The 18,172-nt window shown below is 47.2% G+C and overlaps 1 protein-coding gene across 1 annotated transcript in view; it reads right to left on the minus strand.

Moving 5' to 3' along the window:
* LOC103111877 (glutamate-rich protein 6B) overlaps positions 1-18,172 on the minus strand; it is a gene marked incomplete at its 3' end in the record, with an annotated part of 50,808 nt that overhangs the window by 12,435 nt on the left and 20,201 nt on the right. Inside the window, exons 3-9 of the mRNA XM_060184421.1 lie at positions 13,056-13,104; positions 9,602-9,783; positions 8,412-8,489; positions 7,138-7,206; positions 4,521-4,556; positions 2,407-2,501; positions 1,204-1,337 (exon numbers count right to left, since the gene is read on the minus strand). Coding sequence (XP_060040404.1) covers positions 1,204-1,337; positions 2,407-2,501; positions 4,521-4,556; positions 7,138-7,206; positions 8,412-8,489; positions 9,602-9,783; positions 13,056-13,104 — 643 coding nt within the window. The remainder of the gene's footprint in view (positions 1-1,203; positions 1,338-2,406; positions 2,502-4,520; positions 4,557-7,137; positions 7,207-8,411; positions 8,490-9,601; positions 9,784-13,055; positions 13,105-18,172) is intronic.

Genomic DNA, 18,172 nt, shown 5'->3' on the forward strand with positions numbered 1-18,172 from the left:
GTTCAGCTTGGGGGAGGGGGCACAGCCAGCCAGAGGCACCCAAGGCCCCTTGGCCAGGCCCTCACTTGACTTTGATGCCTTAGGCAGCCAGTGCAGTCCTCTCTCTCCTCAGCAGTCACTGTGTCCCCAGACCCCAGCTAGCATCCCTGGGGGGACCTAGGCATGAACTTCGCTTAATGTAGCTTCTAACAGCATGATGGATGGGAACATGTGGCTCTATGTTCCACAGGCAGGATGTACCGGTGAGGTCCTGGACATTCCTGGGACCCGGGGCCTTGGCAGCTAGGAAGCAGCAGGTCTGCAGCAGCCTTCTCCTCCCCACTCTTTTTTTTTTTTTCCTCCAGGGTTATTGCTGGGCTTGGTGCCTGCACCATGAATCTGCCGCTCCTGGAGGCCATTTTTCCCCCTTTTGTTGCCCTTGTTGTTGTAGCCTCATTGTGGTTATTATTATTGCCATTGTTGATGTTGTTCGTTGTTGGATAGGACAGAGAGAAATGGAGGGAGGAGGGGAAGACAGAGAGGGGGAGAGAAAGATAGACACCTGCAGACCTGCCTCACCGCCTGTGAAGCGACTCCCCTGCAGGTGGGGAGCCGGGGGCTTGAATGGGGATCCTCACTCCCGTCTTTGCGCTTTGCCTCACATGCGCTTAACCCACTGTGCCACTGCCTGACCCCCCTCCCCACTCTTAAGTGGCCTTCCCTTCATGTCTTGGGTCTGTGAGGCTCTTGTATTCTCCCCTGCAGTGAGCAGAGAGGGTGTGGCTCACTCAGGCTAGAGCTTGGGGTCTGCCTGGCAGGTGTCTGAGCCTTGCTCCCAGACTTGCTTTTGCTCTCAGCATGTCATACCTGCATGATCCCTCTGTCTTAAGCAGACTTCCTCCCTTTCAGCCACAGGTAGAAACAAGGCAGGAAAAAAGATAGGGAGAGACAGCAGAGCATCCATGGAGCTTCTTGGTGCAGCGCCAGGGCTATACCTCAGGGCCACAAGCATGGCAAGACGTGTGCTCTCCTAGGTGAACCCAATCTTCTTGCATTTGCATCTCGGCAGTTGGAGCACCTGTCTCCTGACCCTGTGCCTGACCTGTGAGTGCTGTTTTCACATGGGAAGCCTGCCTCGCTCTTAGTGCCACTGCAGGTTCACGCTATGCCTGTGTCTCTCTCCCCCACCCCCCATTCACAGGCTCTCCCTCCGATGCCACTTACAAGATCCTCAGCTTCCTTCTGGTTTCACTCTCCAGGTACCCAGTCAGTGGAATGTCCATATCTTCCTCCAAGTCATCCTCAGCCGTCATTTCTTTCAGTATTTTCTTGAACATAGTCTGGGACTTGTCTTCAAGCTGTGAAAAGACCACAGAGATGACCATTAATGATTCACTGATGAGTTACTTTCCTGACACCCCAAAAGGGCTAGGTAGGGCCTTAGTGTGTTAATAAAATAAGTACACAGACATGCTTGTGAGCAGACAGGAAACAACAGGGTGGCTGGCAGATTGGTCTTAAAGATAGCATTGTGGTTTGTATAAAGACTCTCACACTTGAGGCTCTGAGGTCCCAGGTTCAGTCTCCAGCACCACTATATTAGCCAGAGCTGAGCAGTGCTCTGGTAAAACAACAACAAAAACAAGAAGAAAAAAATTTTCTTTTACATTGTCACCCTCTTCACTCTCAATTCCCTCAAGAACTTTTTTTTTTTTTTAAACAGTAGCTCATCAAAAAAATCTTTTGCAAGCATAAAATTGTCCTCTTTTCCCAGATGTGGGAGTGATTGTAGAATGTGAAAGCACATCCATGTGGAAGGAGCATAACTGGGAACCAGGCGGTGGTGCACCCAGTGGAGTACATACATTTTCATGGGGACCTGGGTTCAAGGCTCAGTCCCCACCTGCAGGGAGGAAGCTTCATGAGCAGTAAAGCAGTGTTGCAGGTGTTCTCTCTTCCACTCCCCCACCCCTCTGTTTCTCTCTATCAGTCTAAAGAAAAAGAAGGATTGGTAGAGTTGTCATGTAGGCACTGAGCCCCAGCAATAACCCTGGTGGTGGAAAAAGGAAAAATGAGAAAGAGCATAGTCAACTTCCTGGATCCAGGAATAACCAAGTGCCCAGTGCTGGTATATTTAGTCAGCACTTTAAGAGAGCAAGAGCACTTAGCATGTGTATGTTTAAAGATTCTCCTAGTGTCAGCTTGTAAACGTGACCATTTCCCCATTTCTCCTGAGCGCTAGCCATGACTGACTCATAAAAGTGGGGCCCCAGGGCCACCAGGCAGCTCACCTGGTAGAGCACAGATGTTACCATGAGCAAGGACCTTGCTTGGGGTCCCAGCGCTCCCACAGTCCCTGGCTGACCTGGCTCCCCCTGTCCCAGCATCATCGGGAGCAATGTGGTCTCAGCTTTTTATCCAACTTACACTCTCACTGGATTCCATGCTTCCAAGTGACATGGAACTACTTAATATGTCCTCCCACATGCTCCTTCTAGAAGTAGATGGTGTGAGGTTCACGTCTATAAAGCACAGCAACAGGGAAAACATTTAGAGGAGCAACCAAAGAATAAACTAAACAAAAACTTTAAAAGGAAAAAGATTTGTGCTAATAATCCTTAGTTTAAAAAGGGGGATGAGGGGCCGGGTGGTGGCGCACCTAGTTGAGTGCACATGCTAAAAAGGGGGATGAGGCAGAGGATCGGGCACCTGGTAGAGTGTGCAGCCTTGGGTTCGAGCCTTGGTAGCACATGGTAGTACTATGTTGGCACCTGGGGAGCTCCTTGGATGGTGAAGTCATGTGGTATTGTCTTTCCCAGTCACTCCCTCTCTCTCTTCACTCTGTCCCTACCTCTAAGTCAAAGAAGGAAAAAAAAAATCTGTCCTCAAGAGGCCACTCAGTGGTGGTGTTTGCACATGCATGAGATCCTGGGCTTGTTCCCTGCTACCATACACACCAGAAGTGCATTCATCACCAGTGTGATTTCAAATAAATCTGCCCATTTCAGCTTGAGGAGATTAGTAAAACAGGAATGAAAGGATCTGTTTTGGTGAGAGATGTGAGAAAGTGCATTTGATCCTGGATGAAGCAAAGGAGTGGGCAGGTAGGCAGCTGGATAGAGCTTGCCTGGCCAGAGGCTGGTGAAGGCCAAGGTCCTTCAGTGAGTGAGAGTGGAGTCGATGCATTTGTCAACCTGTAGGAGGCACTGTGTGCGGGAATGGAGCCCAGGCTGGGGGCGAAGGCAGAGCCAGCCCAGGAGGACCCGGCTAGCTAGGGAAGGACTTGAGATCCTATCCAGAGATTTGTTGTGAATGCAATATTCTCCTTGACATGCTGAGAAATACTACTATCTGCTGCTGCTGGATTTGTCAATCATGGCTGTCTTCCCCCCCCCCCCCACATTTGCATGTGGTTCATAATCACTGATTAGCAGCTCAAGAGGTGGTACAGTGGATGGGACCTTGTACTCTCAAGCATGAAGTCTTTAGTTTGAGACCCAGCATAAAATGTGCCAGAGTGATGCTCTGGTTCTCTCTTCTCCTCTGCTTCCTCTCTTTCATAAAAAAAAAAAAAAGGTATATCTTAAAAAGGGGGATATAATTGTTTATTAAAGCCTGAGAGGTGATTCCGTGGGTGTGTGTGGGAGTTTCCTTCACCTTTTCTGTGGCCATCAGGCTCACTGGCCTGGGGAGGGTCTCATTGCTACCAATGTGAACAGGGTTCAAGTCCAGTGGAGGAACTGGTCATTATAACTGGGGGTTGCTTCCCTGTTCTTGAGCATGTGGCTCCTGCATTGAGGCTGGAGGAAGGACCCTCATGTAATGATTGCACCCCAGGGGTAATTAGGAAGTTGCTTCAACTAGGGGACAGCATGGCCATACATGGCTGAGGTTCCCAGTTTGATTCCCAGCACCTAATGCACCAGCAGCCATGGTTCCTAGTGTTTGCTAACAAGACAGCATGGTGACTGCAGACTTGGGGTTTAGGATGTGATGTGTGGAAGATGGGGTGTCTGCCACCAGAAGGACTCACACTCGCCCACCCCGCTTGTAGAGTTAAACTACCCCTCCTGAATACAAACAGAATAAATCCTTTCTTCCTTTCTGTTTCTCCTCCTCCTCCTTCCTCTTCCTCCTCCTCTTCTTCTTTGTCCCTTTTTTCTTTCTTCTCCTCCTTCTCCCCCCCCCCCCCAATCCTCTTCCTCTTGTTATCACTGGGGCTCGGAGCTGACACCACAAATCCACTGCTCCTGGCAGCCATTCCCCCCCCCCCTTTATTGGATAGGACAGAGAGAAAGGGAAGACAGACAGAGAGGGGGAGAGAAAGATAGACATCTGCAGACCTGCTTCACCAATTGTGATGTGATACCCCCCCACCCCCGCAGGTGGGGAGCCAGGGGTGGGAACCGAGATCCTTGTGATGGTCCTTGCACTGAGTACTATGTGTGCTTAACCCGTTGTGCCACAGTCCAACCCCTTCTTCTTCTTCTTTTTTTTTTTTTTTTGTGGGCTTCACACATATGGGATTCATGTTCTCTCACCTTGTTCACTTACTTTTGGATCAATATAAATGTAGGCTGAAAAACATTAGGAGAGATTATTAACAGAGGGCAGTGTGGTCAGCTTGCCTAGATCTTTTGAACCAATTTATAAAGAACCTTCTAGAAAGTAGGGGAGTCAAGGGTGTGGAGGATCTGTTTTGGGATAGGAGGTTTCAGTGGTCATCAGTGATTTGATACTAGAAGCTTTTCTCAAAAACCCTGTTCCTTTCTTTTTGTCCACGCTTCCTCTGCACACTCAGGATTCTAGGTGGGTCTAGCTATATGTCCCATCCAGAGCATGGGAGGCACACAGCACATGCCAACAGTCATGTACAGAAACGGTCAGCTGAACTGACTGGACAGTCTCTTATCTTTCTACTTAATCCAGTGACAAATAATGTTCCTTCTCTTTCAAGGTTGATTTTTTTCTCTAAATCTTTTTATTTATTTTGGATTGAGACAGAAATTGAGAAGGAATGGGGAGATTGAGAGAGAGAGATACTTGCAGGGTAGGGGTAGATAGCATAATGATTATGCTAAGAAATTCTCTTGCTTGAGGCTCCGAAGTCCCAGGTTCAAACCCTACACCACCAGCTAAGTAGTGTTCTAATTAAAAAAAAATCAACCTTGATCCATACTCCCAGTGAGAGAGAAGTGATAGGATAAAGATACGAGGGCTCTGAACTCCAGTTTCATCAGCACCCAGAGAGAGAGAAGGAACAGGAGAGGGACATATGGAGGTAGTCATGTTGTCATGAGTGGCTTGGAGGGAACGAGAGGATTGAATCAGGAAAAAAGGAGGAAATTGTGTATAAATGTGGACAGATAGTTGTAGAGAAAATGGTTGGCTCATGTCTACTACTTTAGGGGAACTGTGGTGGATTGCAGTGGGGAGACTGGAGATTCAGGACTCTGGTGGTGGGAGTGGTGTGGATTTAAATCCCTGTCAAGATGTAATTCTGTAATGTAAAAATAAATAATTTTAAAAGATAGAGAGATACTTGCAGCACTGTTTCACTGCTTGTGAAGATTCACCACCCCTGCCAGATGGGACCAGGGTCTTAAACCTGGATGGATCCTTGCTCACTGTAATGTGTGCATTCAACCAGGTGCACCACCACCTAGCCCCCTCAAGACTGATTTTTAAAAAAAATTAAAAAAGTATTTATTTTCCCTTGTGTTGCCCTTGTTTTTTTTTTTTGTTGTTGTTGTAGTTACTATTGTTGTTCTTGATGTCATTGATGTTGGATAGGACAGAGAGAAATGGAGAGAGGAGGGGAAGACAGTGAGGGGGAGAGAAAGATAGACATCTGCAGACCTGCTTCACCACCCGTGAAGCGACTCCCCTGCAGGTGGGAAGCTGGGGGCTTGAACCGGGATTCTTATGCTGGTCCTTGTGCTTAATCCTCTGTGCTACCACCTGACTCCCTCAAGACTGATTTTTATTCTTATTTATTTATTAATTTACTGTCACAGTTCACTGCCTGCACTATGACTTCACCTCTCCTGCCACCTTTTTCTTTTGTTCCTTTCTCACTATTTTCAGGTAGGGACAGGAGGAAAATAGACAGGAATTGCGGGTGGAGAAGGAGAGAAGAAAAACACCTGCAGCACTGCTTTGACACTCATGAAGTTTCCTCTCTCGAGGTAGGGGCTGGGGGCTTGAAGCTAGGTCCACACACACGGTAATGTGTGCACTCTATTGAATGCACCACTGCGTAGGCCCTTTTAGTTCAGATATAAAAGCACTTTACGGGGGGGGGGGGAGAAAGCACTTTATGGGGTGGAGGTAGACAGCATAATGATTATGCAAAGAGACTCTCATGCTGGAGGCTCCGAAGTCCCAGGTTCAATCCCCTGCATCACAATAAGCCAGAGCTGTGCAGTGCTCTGGTGTTTCTCTCTTTCTCTCTCTGCATCTCTCTAAAAAATAAAATAAATAAAATATAAAAAAGCACTTTATATCTTTGGACTCACTTAATTTTTTTATGTATTTAAATTATTATTTTTTACCAGAGCAATACTCAGCTCTGGCTTATAGTGCTGCTGAGGATTGAACCTGAGACTTTGGAGAAAAAACACACGAGAATTTCTTTGCATAACTGTTATACTGTTTTCCCCACCAGGACTCACATTCTTATCTGGTCCTTCAGCCCTGTCACCAAGGACTAGACAGAAATCCCTGGTTGGGAGCTGGGCAGTGGTGCATCCAACTGAGTGCATATGCTACCATGCACAAGGACCCAGGTTCAAGCCCCTGGTCCCCACCTGCAAGGGGGAAGCTTCACAAGTGGTGAAGCAGTGCTGCAGCTGTCTCTTTTTCTCCCTCTTTACCCACCTTTTAATTTTCCTTTGTCCTATCAAATAAAAGCATGGGGGGAGGGAAAAAATGGCCACCAGGAACAGTGGATTTATCATGCAGGCACTGAGCTCCTGCCGGCAATTAAACAAAATAAAAAACCAAACAAACAAACAAAACAAAAAACCAACTCTGGACACTGCCTTAATGAAAGCTGCCTGCTCTACCATAACCAAAGGGGTGCTTTATTTTAGGTTGGGGCCCACTAACTGCTATAGGACAAACCATTTAAAATGACCATAAAAATGTAACAGATACCTTCTGAGTCCATGTTTTTGTTGGTCTGCAGTGACGCCACCGAGCTCCCTTCTGTCACTGCATTGTAAACTGTTGAAAGTCAGAGAGGATGACAGTGAGCCAGTGGATACACTGGACATTGCTGGTGCCAGTTCTCTCTTGGAGCCCAAGGCTAATCTGCTGGAGGCCTGGCTGGAGGACAACAGCCTCACGCTCTGTCTGTCCTTCCTCTTCTTTTGCCAGCTCACCCTAACTGTCATAAATCAGTGCTTGAGAAACCAAGTTGAGTCCATAGGCGTGAGAGGTGGCTGAGGCTGGGAGGAGTTGCCACTGCAGGAGCTGTGGCACCAAGTGACTCTAGGGCTGGCAGACATGCATGGGGTGAGTCTATCACTGCAGACAGTGGGTGTCTCTGGCATTCTCTTGCCAGGAGGGTACCAGGAAACTCTCGAGTGGGAGCAGGCTGTTTGCTGTTGACTCAGCAAGGGGTGAGGGGAGCTCCATTTTTTTTTCTATTGGCACCATGATGAATTCATTCCCTCCCTCCCCCACTTTTCTTTTACTTGACAGAACAGAAAAAATTGAAAGAGGCAGAGGAGATAGATAGATAGATAGATAGATAGATAGATAGATATAGACAGAAGATAGAAGCAGAGGAGATAGATAGATAGATAGATAGATAGATAGATAGATAGATAGAGATAGATAGATAGATAGAGACAGCAGATAAGCTTCACTACTTGTGAAGCTTCTCCCCTGCAGGTGAGGAGTGGGGGCTGGAGCCCAAGTCCTTACACATGGCTCGACCCTGCCATGGGAGTTCCTTTCTGTTGTTGTTTTGAAAAGTTTTCTAAGTTCTTGGTTATTATTCCTGTATGACTTCTGGGATTCTATAGTCCCTGCTTGTGCCTCTCCCCTCTGGTAACTCAAGGGCACATACATGGCCCAGGCTTGTGATCAGAGAGCAAAGACGAACTGCTCCACCAGCTCATGGTATCAGGTTGAATAGCTCAGCGTCCTCTCAAACACACAGGCACACAAACGTGTGTACACGCACACACGCCACCGCAGTGCCCACTAGTTCTTCAACTGAGACTCAACCCTTTAAGGACAAAAGCCCTCCAACGTTTCAGACCATTGTGTCATAGCTCTGACCACTGGCAACTGTGTCCAATGGTTTCTTTCTTTTTTCCTTAAGATTTATTTAATTAAAAACAAATTTTTTGCCACCAAGATTATTTCTGAGGCTGAGTTCCTGCATAACAAATCCACCACCTCCATTTATTCCCTTTTACCTTCTTTTGTTTTAATTTCTTCTTCTTCTTCTTCTCCTTCTTTTTCACCTTTTTCCTTTGTGATATGGCAGAGAGAAACTGAGAGAAGAGGAGGAGACAGAGAGGGAGAGAGGAGAGACACCTGTAGTACTGTTTGATCATTCTTGAAGCTTCCCTCCCCTGCAGGTGGGGACCAGGGGCTAGAACCCAGGTCCTTGTGAGATTTATTTATTTTACTAAAGAATTGGGGAGAAAGAGCACTCCCACACTTTGCCCCCCAGCCACCTCCCTCCACCCTTCCAGAATCAGCAGTGGCCTGCTACAGGCCAGTACCCAGCAGGTGACTGGAGCACTGCCAGGGGGTGTGTAGACAAGCTAAGATTTCCCACTGTCACACTTTCTGGCTGCGCCCATCAAGGTCCCACAGGAGTCCGTTTTCCTGGGAGACCCTCTTGGCCGCCCACTGCCATTGGGCCCTCCTGGGCTTGTGGGCCTCCCCTCTGTCTCTGTTCTGCTTACATGGAGGCTGGCTGCTAATTTTCTCTAACTACCTGTGCACTGCACAATTTAAATTCTATTTATTATTTATTGGATAGAAACAGAAATCAAGAGAGGTGGGGGAGATAGGTAGAAAGAAAGAAAGACACCTGCAGATCTGCTTCACTCCTTTTGAAGCTTTCCCCCTGCAGGTGGGGACTAGGGACTTTAACTCTGGTCCTTGCTCATGGTAACCTGTGTGCTTTATCAGTTGAGCCTCTGCTTGTCCCCCCCCTGGAATTTGACTTAAAATTTTTTTTTATTATCTTTATTTATTGAATAGAGATAGCCAGAAATTGAGAGGGAAGGGGGGGAGATAGGAAGAGTGAGAGAAAGAGAGAGGGAGAGGGAGAGAGGAGAGAGAGAGGAGATGGAGAGAGAGAGACCTGAAGCCCTGCTTCACCACTTGTAAAGCTTTCCCTCTGTAGGTGGGGACGGGGTGGGTGGGACTCAAACACGAGTCCTTGAGCATTATAAACATGTGCGCTCAACCAGGTGTGCTGCCACCCAGCCCTGGAATTTGACTTCTTACTCATAATATGACCTACAGGCGCATAGGAAGCCATTGCTACCATGAGCCCAAGAGACATTGTTCAAACTGCCCATCCCCTCAGACCCACCCCCTTCTCCAAACCTAGCACATGTGTGTGGTCATTCCGTGTGGTTTCTCTTACTGCACTTTTCCTTATAAAGCCACTCTGTCTGTGTCGTCTTGTCAAGGAACTGCAGGAGTTGCTCCTCAGACTGCAGGAAGAGCAGGGGGTAGACATTTTCATAGAAGGATTTCCTGGTCGTTTGCACGATGGGCAGGTTTTCTAGTAAGGTCGTCATCCGGGAGAGGCTGACTGCTGGGTTCCTATCAAGGAAGAGGGATGTGGAGAGCAGAGGAGGGGAGCACAGGGGCTAGTCAGCTTTTAAACAGACTAGGCTGGTGCTAACCACTCTTCTGCTCTTGTGGAGGACTGCGCAGGGTTTGAGAAGACCAGCCTGCAGTCTGTGGGCACCCTATGCCACTCCAGCCCCAGAACACTGCCAACCACTCCTTTTCCAGACATGAAAGCATCTGTGGTGCCAGGCTTCCGTGACTGACAGGCTGATGTTCTAGAACATTCTCTTCCTCCTTCTTCTTCCTCTTCCTCCTCCTACTCCCACTTCTCCTTTATAATTTTATTGCCACTAGGTTTATCTCTGGGGCTCAGTGTCTGCACTGATCCATTATTATGTCCAGTGGGCAGTCTTGCCCTTCATTTCTTCCTTTATCACTCTCACTCTCTCTCTGCCCCCTCCCTCTTTCCTTCTCTCCCTACCTCCCTCCTCCATCCCTCTTTCCTTCCTTTCTCTCTCTCTCTTTCTCTCTCTCATTATATAAGACAGAGACTTGAGAGAGGAGAGGGAGAGCACTGAGTGGTGGTGCATCAGGCTAAGCACACACAGTACTAAGCTCAAGGACCCATGCAAGAATCAGGGTTCGAGCCCTTGGCTCCCCACCTGCAGGGGGATGCTTCATAAGCAGCAAAGCAGGTCTGCAGGTGTTTATCTTTCTCTCTCTCTCTCCTCCCCTCTCAATTTCTCTCCATCTTATCCAATAAAATGAAAAAAAAAAAGGCCACCAGGAGCAGTGGATTCATAATCAGGCACTGAGCCCCAGTGATAACCCCTGGAGGCAAAAAAAAAAATAAATAAATGGGAATCGGGCGGTAGCGCAGCGGGTTAAGTGCAGGTGGCATAAAGCACAAGGATCCTGGTTCAAGCCCCCGGCTCCCTGCCTGCAGGGGAGTGCTTCACAGGTGGTGAAGCAGGTCTGCAGGTGTCTGTCTTTCTCTCCCCCTCTCTGTCTTTCCCTCCTTTCTTCATTTCTCTCTGTCCTATCCAAAAACAACAACATCATCATCAACAACAATAATAACTACAACAACAATGGCAACAAAAGGGAATAAATAAATAAATATTTAAAAAATATATTAAAAATTTTTAAAAAATGAGAGGGGAGAGGGAGATAAGGAGAAAGATAAATACCTCAAGAGCTGCCTGCAGGGCAGCTAGGGGCTTGAACCTGGATTCTTTTTTCTCTTTTTAATTTCTTTATTGGGGAATTAATGTTTTACATTCGACAGTAAATACAATAGTTTGTACATGCATAACATTTCCCAGTTTTCCATATAACAGTATGAACTTGGATTCTTGAACATGGTGATGTTTGCACTGACCAGGTGTACAACCAGGCCCCCCAGTATTAACCCACCCCTGCTGCAGGTCTTCAAGGCCAGATGAGGAGGTCCCTTACCCATACCCCATAAAGAGGTTTAGCTTCTTTGTTTCTCACACTAGGACCCTAGGAGAAAACAAGCCCCCATGCCAGGCCTGGGCAGAGCTGGTCTACAGCGCTAACGCTGTTGACTGGCTACGGAAGAAGGGCAAACGCTAGAAGAAGAAGAAGCGCTTTTCCAGAGTGGAGGTGGCTCCTCTGCCCATCCTCTGTCACCTGCATTTACCCAACACTCTCCCTGTCCACCTACCCAAGAGGGGGAACTGTCCAGCGACTTATGTGATCAGCCCAGGATTTTGGCCTCCTGGACCCACACTCACCCTTCCCCCCTGTAAGACACGCAAGATCCAGAGGGACTTTGCAGGGCTTGGTGTCATCCCTGGGTCGGTGTGGGTGCAGGACAGACTCACGGCTACCCTTAGCACACAGACAACATGCTCCCTCAAGGCCGTGAGGGGTAGACTGGCACCCTCCAGTGTGTGTGTGTGTGTTTAAAGCATTGTATTTGGAGATTAATGCTTACAGTACAGTTATTGACATATGGGTACAATTTCTCATCTCTGCATGATAGGAGCCTGGAAAAACACTCTTACCCCCAACTTAGATCCTTTCCCATTATCATGCATCAGGACCCCAAGGCCCTCTCTAACCCCCTTTCTCTCCTCCTTCCCCAGAGTCTTTTGCTTGCTACAATATACCAAACCCAGTCCAAGTTTTATTTTTTCATTTTGTAAAAATTTTTTGCCTCCAGGGTTATTGCTGGGGCTCAGTGCCTGCACCATGAATCCACTGATCCTGGAGACCATTCCCCCCCCCCCTTTTGTTGCCCTTGTTGTTGTAGCCTTGTTGTGGTTATTATTGTTGTTGTTGATGTCATTCATTGTTGGATAGGACAGAGAGAAATGGAGACAGATGGGGAAGAGATAAAGGAGGAGAGAAAGATAGACACCTGCAGACCTGCTTCACCGCCTGTGAAGCTACTCCCCTGCAGGTGGGGAGCTGGGGGCTCGAACCGGGATCCTGATGCTGGTCCTTGTGCTTCATGCCATGTGTGCTTAACCCGCTGCGCTACCGCCCCCCTCCCCCAGTCCAAGTTTTACTCTGCGTTTTCCCTTTCTGTCCTTGTATCTTAAATTCCACCTCTGAGTGAGATCATTTGCTATTTATCCTTCTCTCTCTCTCTCTTTTTTGTTTTTGTACTCTCAAGTTGTAACCTCTGGTTTTCTTATACAGAGGAGCTGTTGGCTCATTCCTGTTTCCCACTATAACCCAAGTGGCCTGTGGCTTCTTTGTATACAGTGCCACATGTGGAGATAATGGCCCCTCCCTGCATCCCCATCATCTCCTGGGGTGGGATATGGGCATGAGGCCTGAGGGCCATGCCTCAGTTACTCTGCATGTGTGCTGGGGGCAGCATGTGTCAGGCCCTGGAGGGCTTAACAGATACTCAATGCACCATCAAGTAGACCCTGGGTTGGGGATAGATGATCACAGCTTCCTTGGGGGGCATTTGCCATCCCTTGCTGGCCTTGCTGCCTCTCCCTGAGTCTCACTTTCTCCTTCTTTTCAGAGCTCTTTAGTTCTTTATCTCTGTAGTGTTGGCTACCCCAGACCCTCATCTTGGGGCCCATCCTTCACTGAATGGCAGAGGTGAACAGTTCTGGGAGGTTCTTTATGTGCGACTTGCAGGAGACCCCCACCCCCAGTGGACCCTCTCCTTCCTTGGGGACCTGCTCCCCTCACCCCACTCATACCCTCACAACTCCCTCACCCAATCAACACAATCTTTGAGCCTGCAGACTCCTCAGTCATCATCCCCAAGTGTGAATCTTCACATGACCTATCAGAAATAAAGCTGTTACCTCAAGTTAAGAGTAGATGTAGCTTGTGGTAAAAAATCCATCCTGGATTCTATAGAAACAAAATCAGAAAGACAATATTGGAAAAGCAGTAAGCACTTTTTAACAAATTTAAAGATATATTACTAAGTATGTTTTGGGGATTGGAGTGGTATGGAGTGGAGAGTGCCGGGCTAGCTTCTTGGGCTGGAGAGAGACAACTGAGACAACTGAGAGACAGCTGAGCTGGGACGCAGTTCAATCTTTATTGATGAGGAATGCAGTGCAAGCTAGCTATCTCTAATCACAATCCTGTCCTATATATCTCCTGAGGGGGAAGTGTCAGGTCAGAAGAGGATGTATGTAGGATAGGGGGTGGGGAGATGGAAAAAGCGCAGCGAACCAGTGGGGATTAAACCAGTGCGAACAAAACAATGATTATGTAAATAGACCACAATGTCAAGCAATGCAACAGAAGGGGTCTTAGAAGCAGAATTTAGAAGCAGACCAACAAGAGAGGGTCTGCTTTATACAAATTCTCTGTTTTTTTTTTTATTTATTTAAGAAAGGATTAATTAACAAAACCATAGGGTAGGAGGGGTACAACTCCACACAATTCCCACCACCCAATCTCCATATCCCACCCCCTCCCCTGATAGCTTTCCCATTCTCCATCCCTCTGGGAGCATGGACCCAGGGTCATTGAGGGTTGCAGAAGGTAGAAGGTCTGGCTTCTGTAATTGCTTCCCCGCTGAACATGGGCGATGACTGGTCGGTCCATACTCCCAGTCTGCCTCTCTCTTTCCCTAGTAGGGTGGGTCTCTGGGGAAGCTGAGCTCCAGGACACATTGGAAGCCAATCACAACCTAACCAACGCAACGATTGCCACCTCAACATGCTTCACCTCAGACTGTGTCCAGAGACTTCACGTGTGGAATGACAACCCTTCAGCTTCATTACTCAGGTGAGACCTTTCCTTTCATAGTATACTCTAATTCTATCTCAAGTGGTTCACTTTCTAACAAAGTCCCAAAACCTGGATATACACCAGCTTCTGTGAGAGAGAGCATATGTTCACACATATCTGTAAACTACTGCAAAATATATACCTGAAAGCAGAAGTACACTAGAGTTTGCAGTGAGTACCTCCCTAACACTTCCTCTCCACTACTACAAATTCTCTGTTTTTACTGTCCTCTTAACTGTTGTCTCACTTTATGGTGTTCTCTAGAAATTATGAAGTTTTAGGGGGGGACTCCCATGGCAGAGCACACATGTTTGAGGACCCCAGTTTTAGCCCCTGGCCACCACATAGGAACATTTGAATGGGAAAAGATGCGGGAGCTATAGATGAGGGCTCTGGGGTCTCTCCTTCTCTCTCTGTCTCTAAAGTCTTCCAGGAGGCTGGAATTACGAGGTTAGAATTTTACAGAATCAGAAGGAACTCAAGAATATTTTATGAAAACAAGGATTTTAGAAATTCAGTACTGCTTTGCTAAATATTTTGGGTTATCATGGGGGCTGGGTGGTAGAGCACCGGGTTAAGTGGTCATAGTGTGAAACACAGGGACTGGCACAAGTATCCTGGTTCAAGCCCCTGGATCCCTACGTGCAGGGCAGGGGGTCACTTTGCAAGTGGTGAAGCAGGTCTGCAGGTGTCTATCTTTTACTCCCCCTCTCTGTCTTCCTCTCCTCTCTCAATTCTCTTTGTCCTGTCCAACAACAACAATGGGAAGAAGATGGCCTCCAGGAGTAGTGAATTCATAGTGCAAGCACTAAGCCCCAGTGATAACCCTGGTGGCTATATATATGGTTATCACAGAGGCCTCTGTGTCGTGGGATAAAGGTTATCAGTCCAGAAGACATTCCTGAGGTTCAGAAGATATGCGTTACTATGACTCTGGGGAATGAGCTCAGGTCTTGTGTTTGTGTAATGTATCAGACAGCTCCCCTGGTCTATTCTCATTATTTTTTCCTTTTTTTTTTTTTGTAGAGAAAGACAGGAAGAGAGAGAAGAGATACCTCAGTACCATCCTCCCATAATGCCTTCATGTGGTTCTGGGGGCTCAACCCCAGGGCCTGGAGCATGACAGAATACACACACAACCTTTATGAAATAAATTGACTTGAACTTGGTTTGATTTGCATTTGCTGAGCATCTGCTGTGGGCTGGGAAGACACTTTTGTTGGACACCAAGGCTCAAAAGAAGAGGTAGGCAGAGGGACCAGGTGGTAGTGCGGTGGGTTAAGTGCACATGGTGCAAAGTGCGAGGACTGATGTAAGGATCCTGGTTTGAGTCCCTGGTTCCCCATCTGTAGGGGGGGTCATTTCACAAGCGGTGAAGCAGGTTCGCAGGTGTCTTTCTCTCCCCTTCTCTGTTTTCCCCTCCTCTCTCAGTTTCTCTATGTCCTATCCAACAACAATGACAGTAATAACAACAATAATAGCTACAACAATGATAAACAACAAGGGCAACAAAAGGGAGAAAAACAGGCTCCAGGAGCAGTGGATTCATAGTGCAGGCACTGAGACCCAGCAATAACCCTGGAGACAAAAAATAAAAAGAGGAGGTAGGCAGAGCTCTGTCTTCAAGGCATTGGGAGAAAAGCCTCCTATGAAGAAGCTTCCAGAAGTTTTTGATCCCTTTATAAGATGTTCTCTTTTTAAACACTTCATAGCCTCCATCTACTTTTTTTTTTTTGTCACTTCTCTGACTTTTGCTGGCAGGGTATTTCTTTCCAAAGATCTCACTTTATATTATAGTTCTGTCCACTTGACACTATTGTATTTGTCCCCCTCTAGTGAGTGAGGTCTTTACAAAGACCCAGCAAGGTGGGGGGGGGCACATGTGGAGAAGTCATGGTTCATTCATGCTGTACCCAAGAAATGACCTGAATGCTGAATTAGGATCACACTTGCTCCTTAAACAGCCAGCCTGGGAAGATTCAGGGAGGGAGCTGGGTGGAAGAGGCACACAGAATTTCCCACCCAGTGGTGAAGGACCCGCCCTCCCAGTGAGCAGCTTGTCTTCATGAGGATTGGGAGTATGGGAGGAGGCATTTGCCGGGCTGGAGAGGGATGCAGGTAACACACCTGTGTGTATGCTGAGTCCACTAGCTTATCACAGGTTGGCTTTGATAAGTCCAACTGGGGTTTTGAATTCAAGCATGCTTAGTTCTAGTTTGAGGCCAATTCTGAAACGTGCAGATGGCCTGGAATACCCTAAGAAGCCACAGCCAGAGTGAAAACACACAGGTCATTTCTAGGGACAACACACAAGGTCCGACCAGAACATCCAAATCAAGGCATCTGCAGCAGAAACATGCCAACACTTGCCTGAGCACTGTCACTCCTGAGTTAATACTCTCCAGCAGGGTGGGATACAACCTCCCCTGGGGATGGGGTGAGGCTGGATGATTGTCCAGAGAAGCATGTGAGTGTTGGGGTGGGTGGGGACAGCAGCAGATTGTGGGGCTCCCGCTCCCAGAAGTAGTCAGAGACCTGCTGGAATCTAAGTAAAAGGATGCTTATCACAGTGTTGTCTTAATAAATAACAGAGAGGGGCTGGATGGTAGCGCACCTGATTGAGCGCATGTATTACAATGCGCAAGGATCCAGGTTCAAGCCCCTGGTCCCCACCTGCAGGAGGAAAGCTTTGTGAGTGGTGAAGCAGTGCTGCAGGTGTCTCTCTGTCTCTCTTCCTCTCTAGCACCCTCTTGATTTCTGGCTGTCTCTATCCAATAAATAAAGATAATAAAAAAATAATAAAAACAACTTTAAGAAATAACACAGAATCAGAAGCAATGCATCACAACAGGATACTGCCTGCAAGTACTGTGATTTGTTGGAAACCAGCATTGGAGCAGAGAGTGGGGTAGGAGGTGGCTCAGTAGTTACAGTGCTGGTCTTACACTGTGTCAGACCTTGGCTCTGACCCCCGGCATGACATGAAAGCATTTGACCCCCAGCATCAAGGGCAGCACCAAGGGAGCTCCAGGGGGTGGTAGAGCAGTGCTTTGATGTTTCTCTCATTCATGTATATGTGAAATATGAAAGAAAGAAAGAAAGAAAGAAAGAGAGAAAGAAAGAAAGGGAGGAAGGAAGGAAAGATGACTGACTGACTGACTGAATGAATGAATGAGTGAATGAATGAATAAGAATTTAGCCAAGGATAGCACCAAGGGAGCTCCAGGGATGATGGAACAGTACTTTGGTGTTCCTCTCTCAAAAATGAAAAAGAGAAGGAAAAAGAAAGAAAGAAAGAAAGAAAGGAGGAAAGGAGGAAAGAAAGAAAGAGATCAACAATTTGTTTGGCTTCATATGTTAACTCTCTTTTCAATCACCAGGTTCCAGATGCCACCAGGATGCTGGCCAGGCTTCCCTGGATTGAAGACCCCACCAATGTGTCCTGGAGCTCAGCTTCCCCAAAGACACACCTTACTAGGGAAAGATGCATACATAGGCTGTGGCTTCATTCCCCAGCAGCTCATAAAAATTGTATCTAACTGCAGTGTGATATATCTGTGAAAATCATATGCAGGTTTGATTTGTGTTTTTTTTTTTGCAGAGCCAGAATTTCGACATTCCATGTATATGTATATGTATATGTATATGTATATGTATATGTAAATGTATATGTGTTCAGATCGTTATATAATCAAGGGAGACCACAGCACTGGTGGCTCTGCTAGTGTGGTGGCATTTTCATGTGGTGCCAGGGCTTGAACCTGAGCCATGTGCATGGCTAGGTCCTTGTCCTACCCAGTGAGCTATCTCTCTGGCCCTAGCAACTTTAATACCACGACTGGTAGTCATCTAAGCACACATGTGGGCTATCATTACAGTACAAAAATCAATACAAAAATCAGTACAAAAATCAGTACTTTACAGAGAAGTCTGAACATTAAATTGTGATTAATCCTTTCACAAGAGGTATATATAAATACATATCTGTGCACCTATCCATATGCATATAAAATAAAGAGCATATTTGATGTTTAGGGGGGATATAACTAGAGTGTGAATGCAGACTGCTCAGCTGGTTCAGTGCCTTGGGGTGCAGCTACTGAAGCTGTGAGGAGAGCTCTGTCTGGCTACCTGGGAGGCAGTGCAGTAGGTAAAGCCTTGAACTCTCAAGCAT

This window comes from Erinaceus europaeus, unplaced genomic scaffold, assembly GCF_950295315.1.
Source record: "Erinaceus europaeus unplaced genomic scaffold, mEriEur2.1 scaffold_802, whole genome shotgun sequence".
Classification (NCBI taxonomy): Eukaryota; Metazoa; Chordata; class Mammalia; order Eulipotyphla; family Erinaceidae; genus Erinaceus; species Erinaceus europaeus.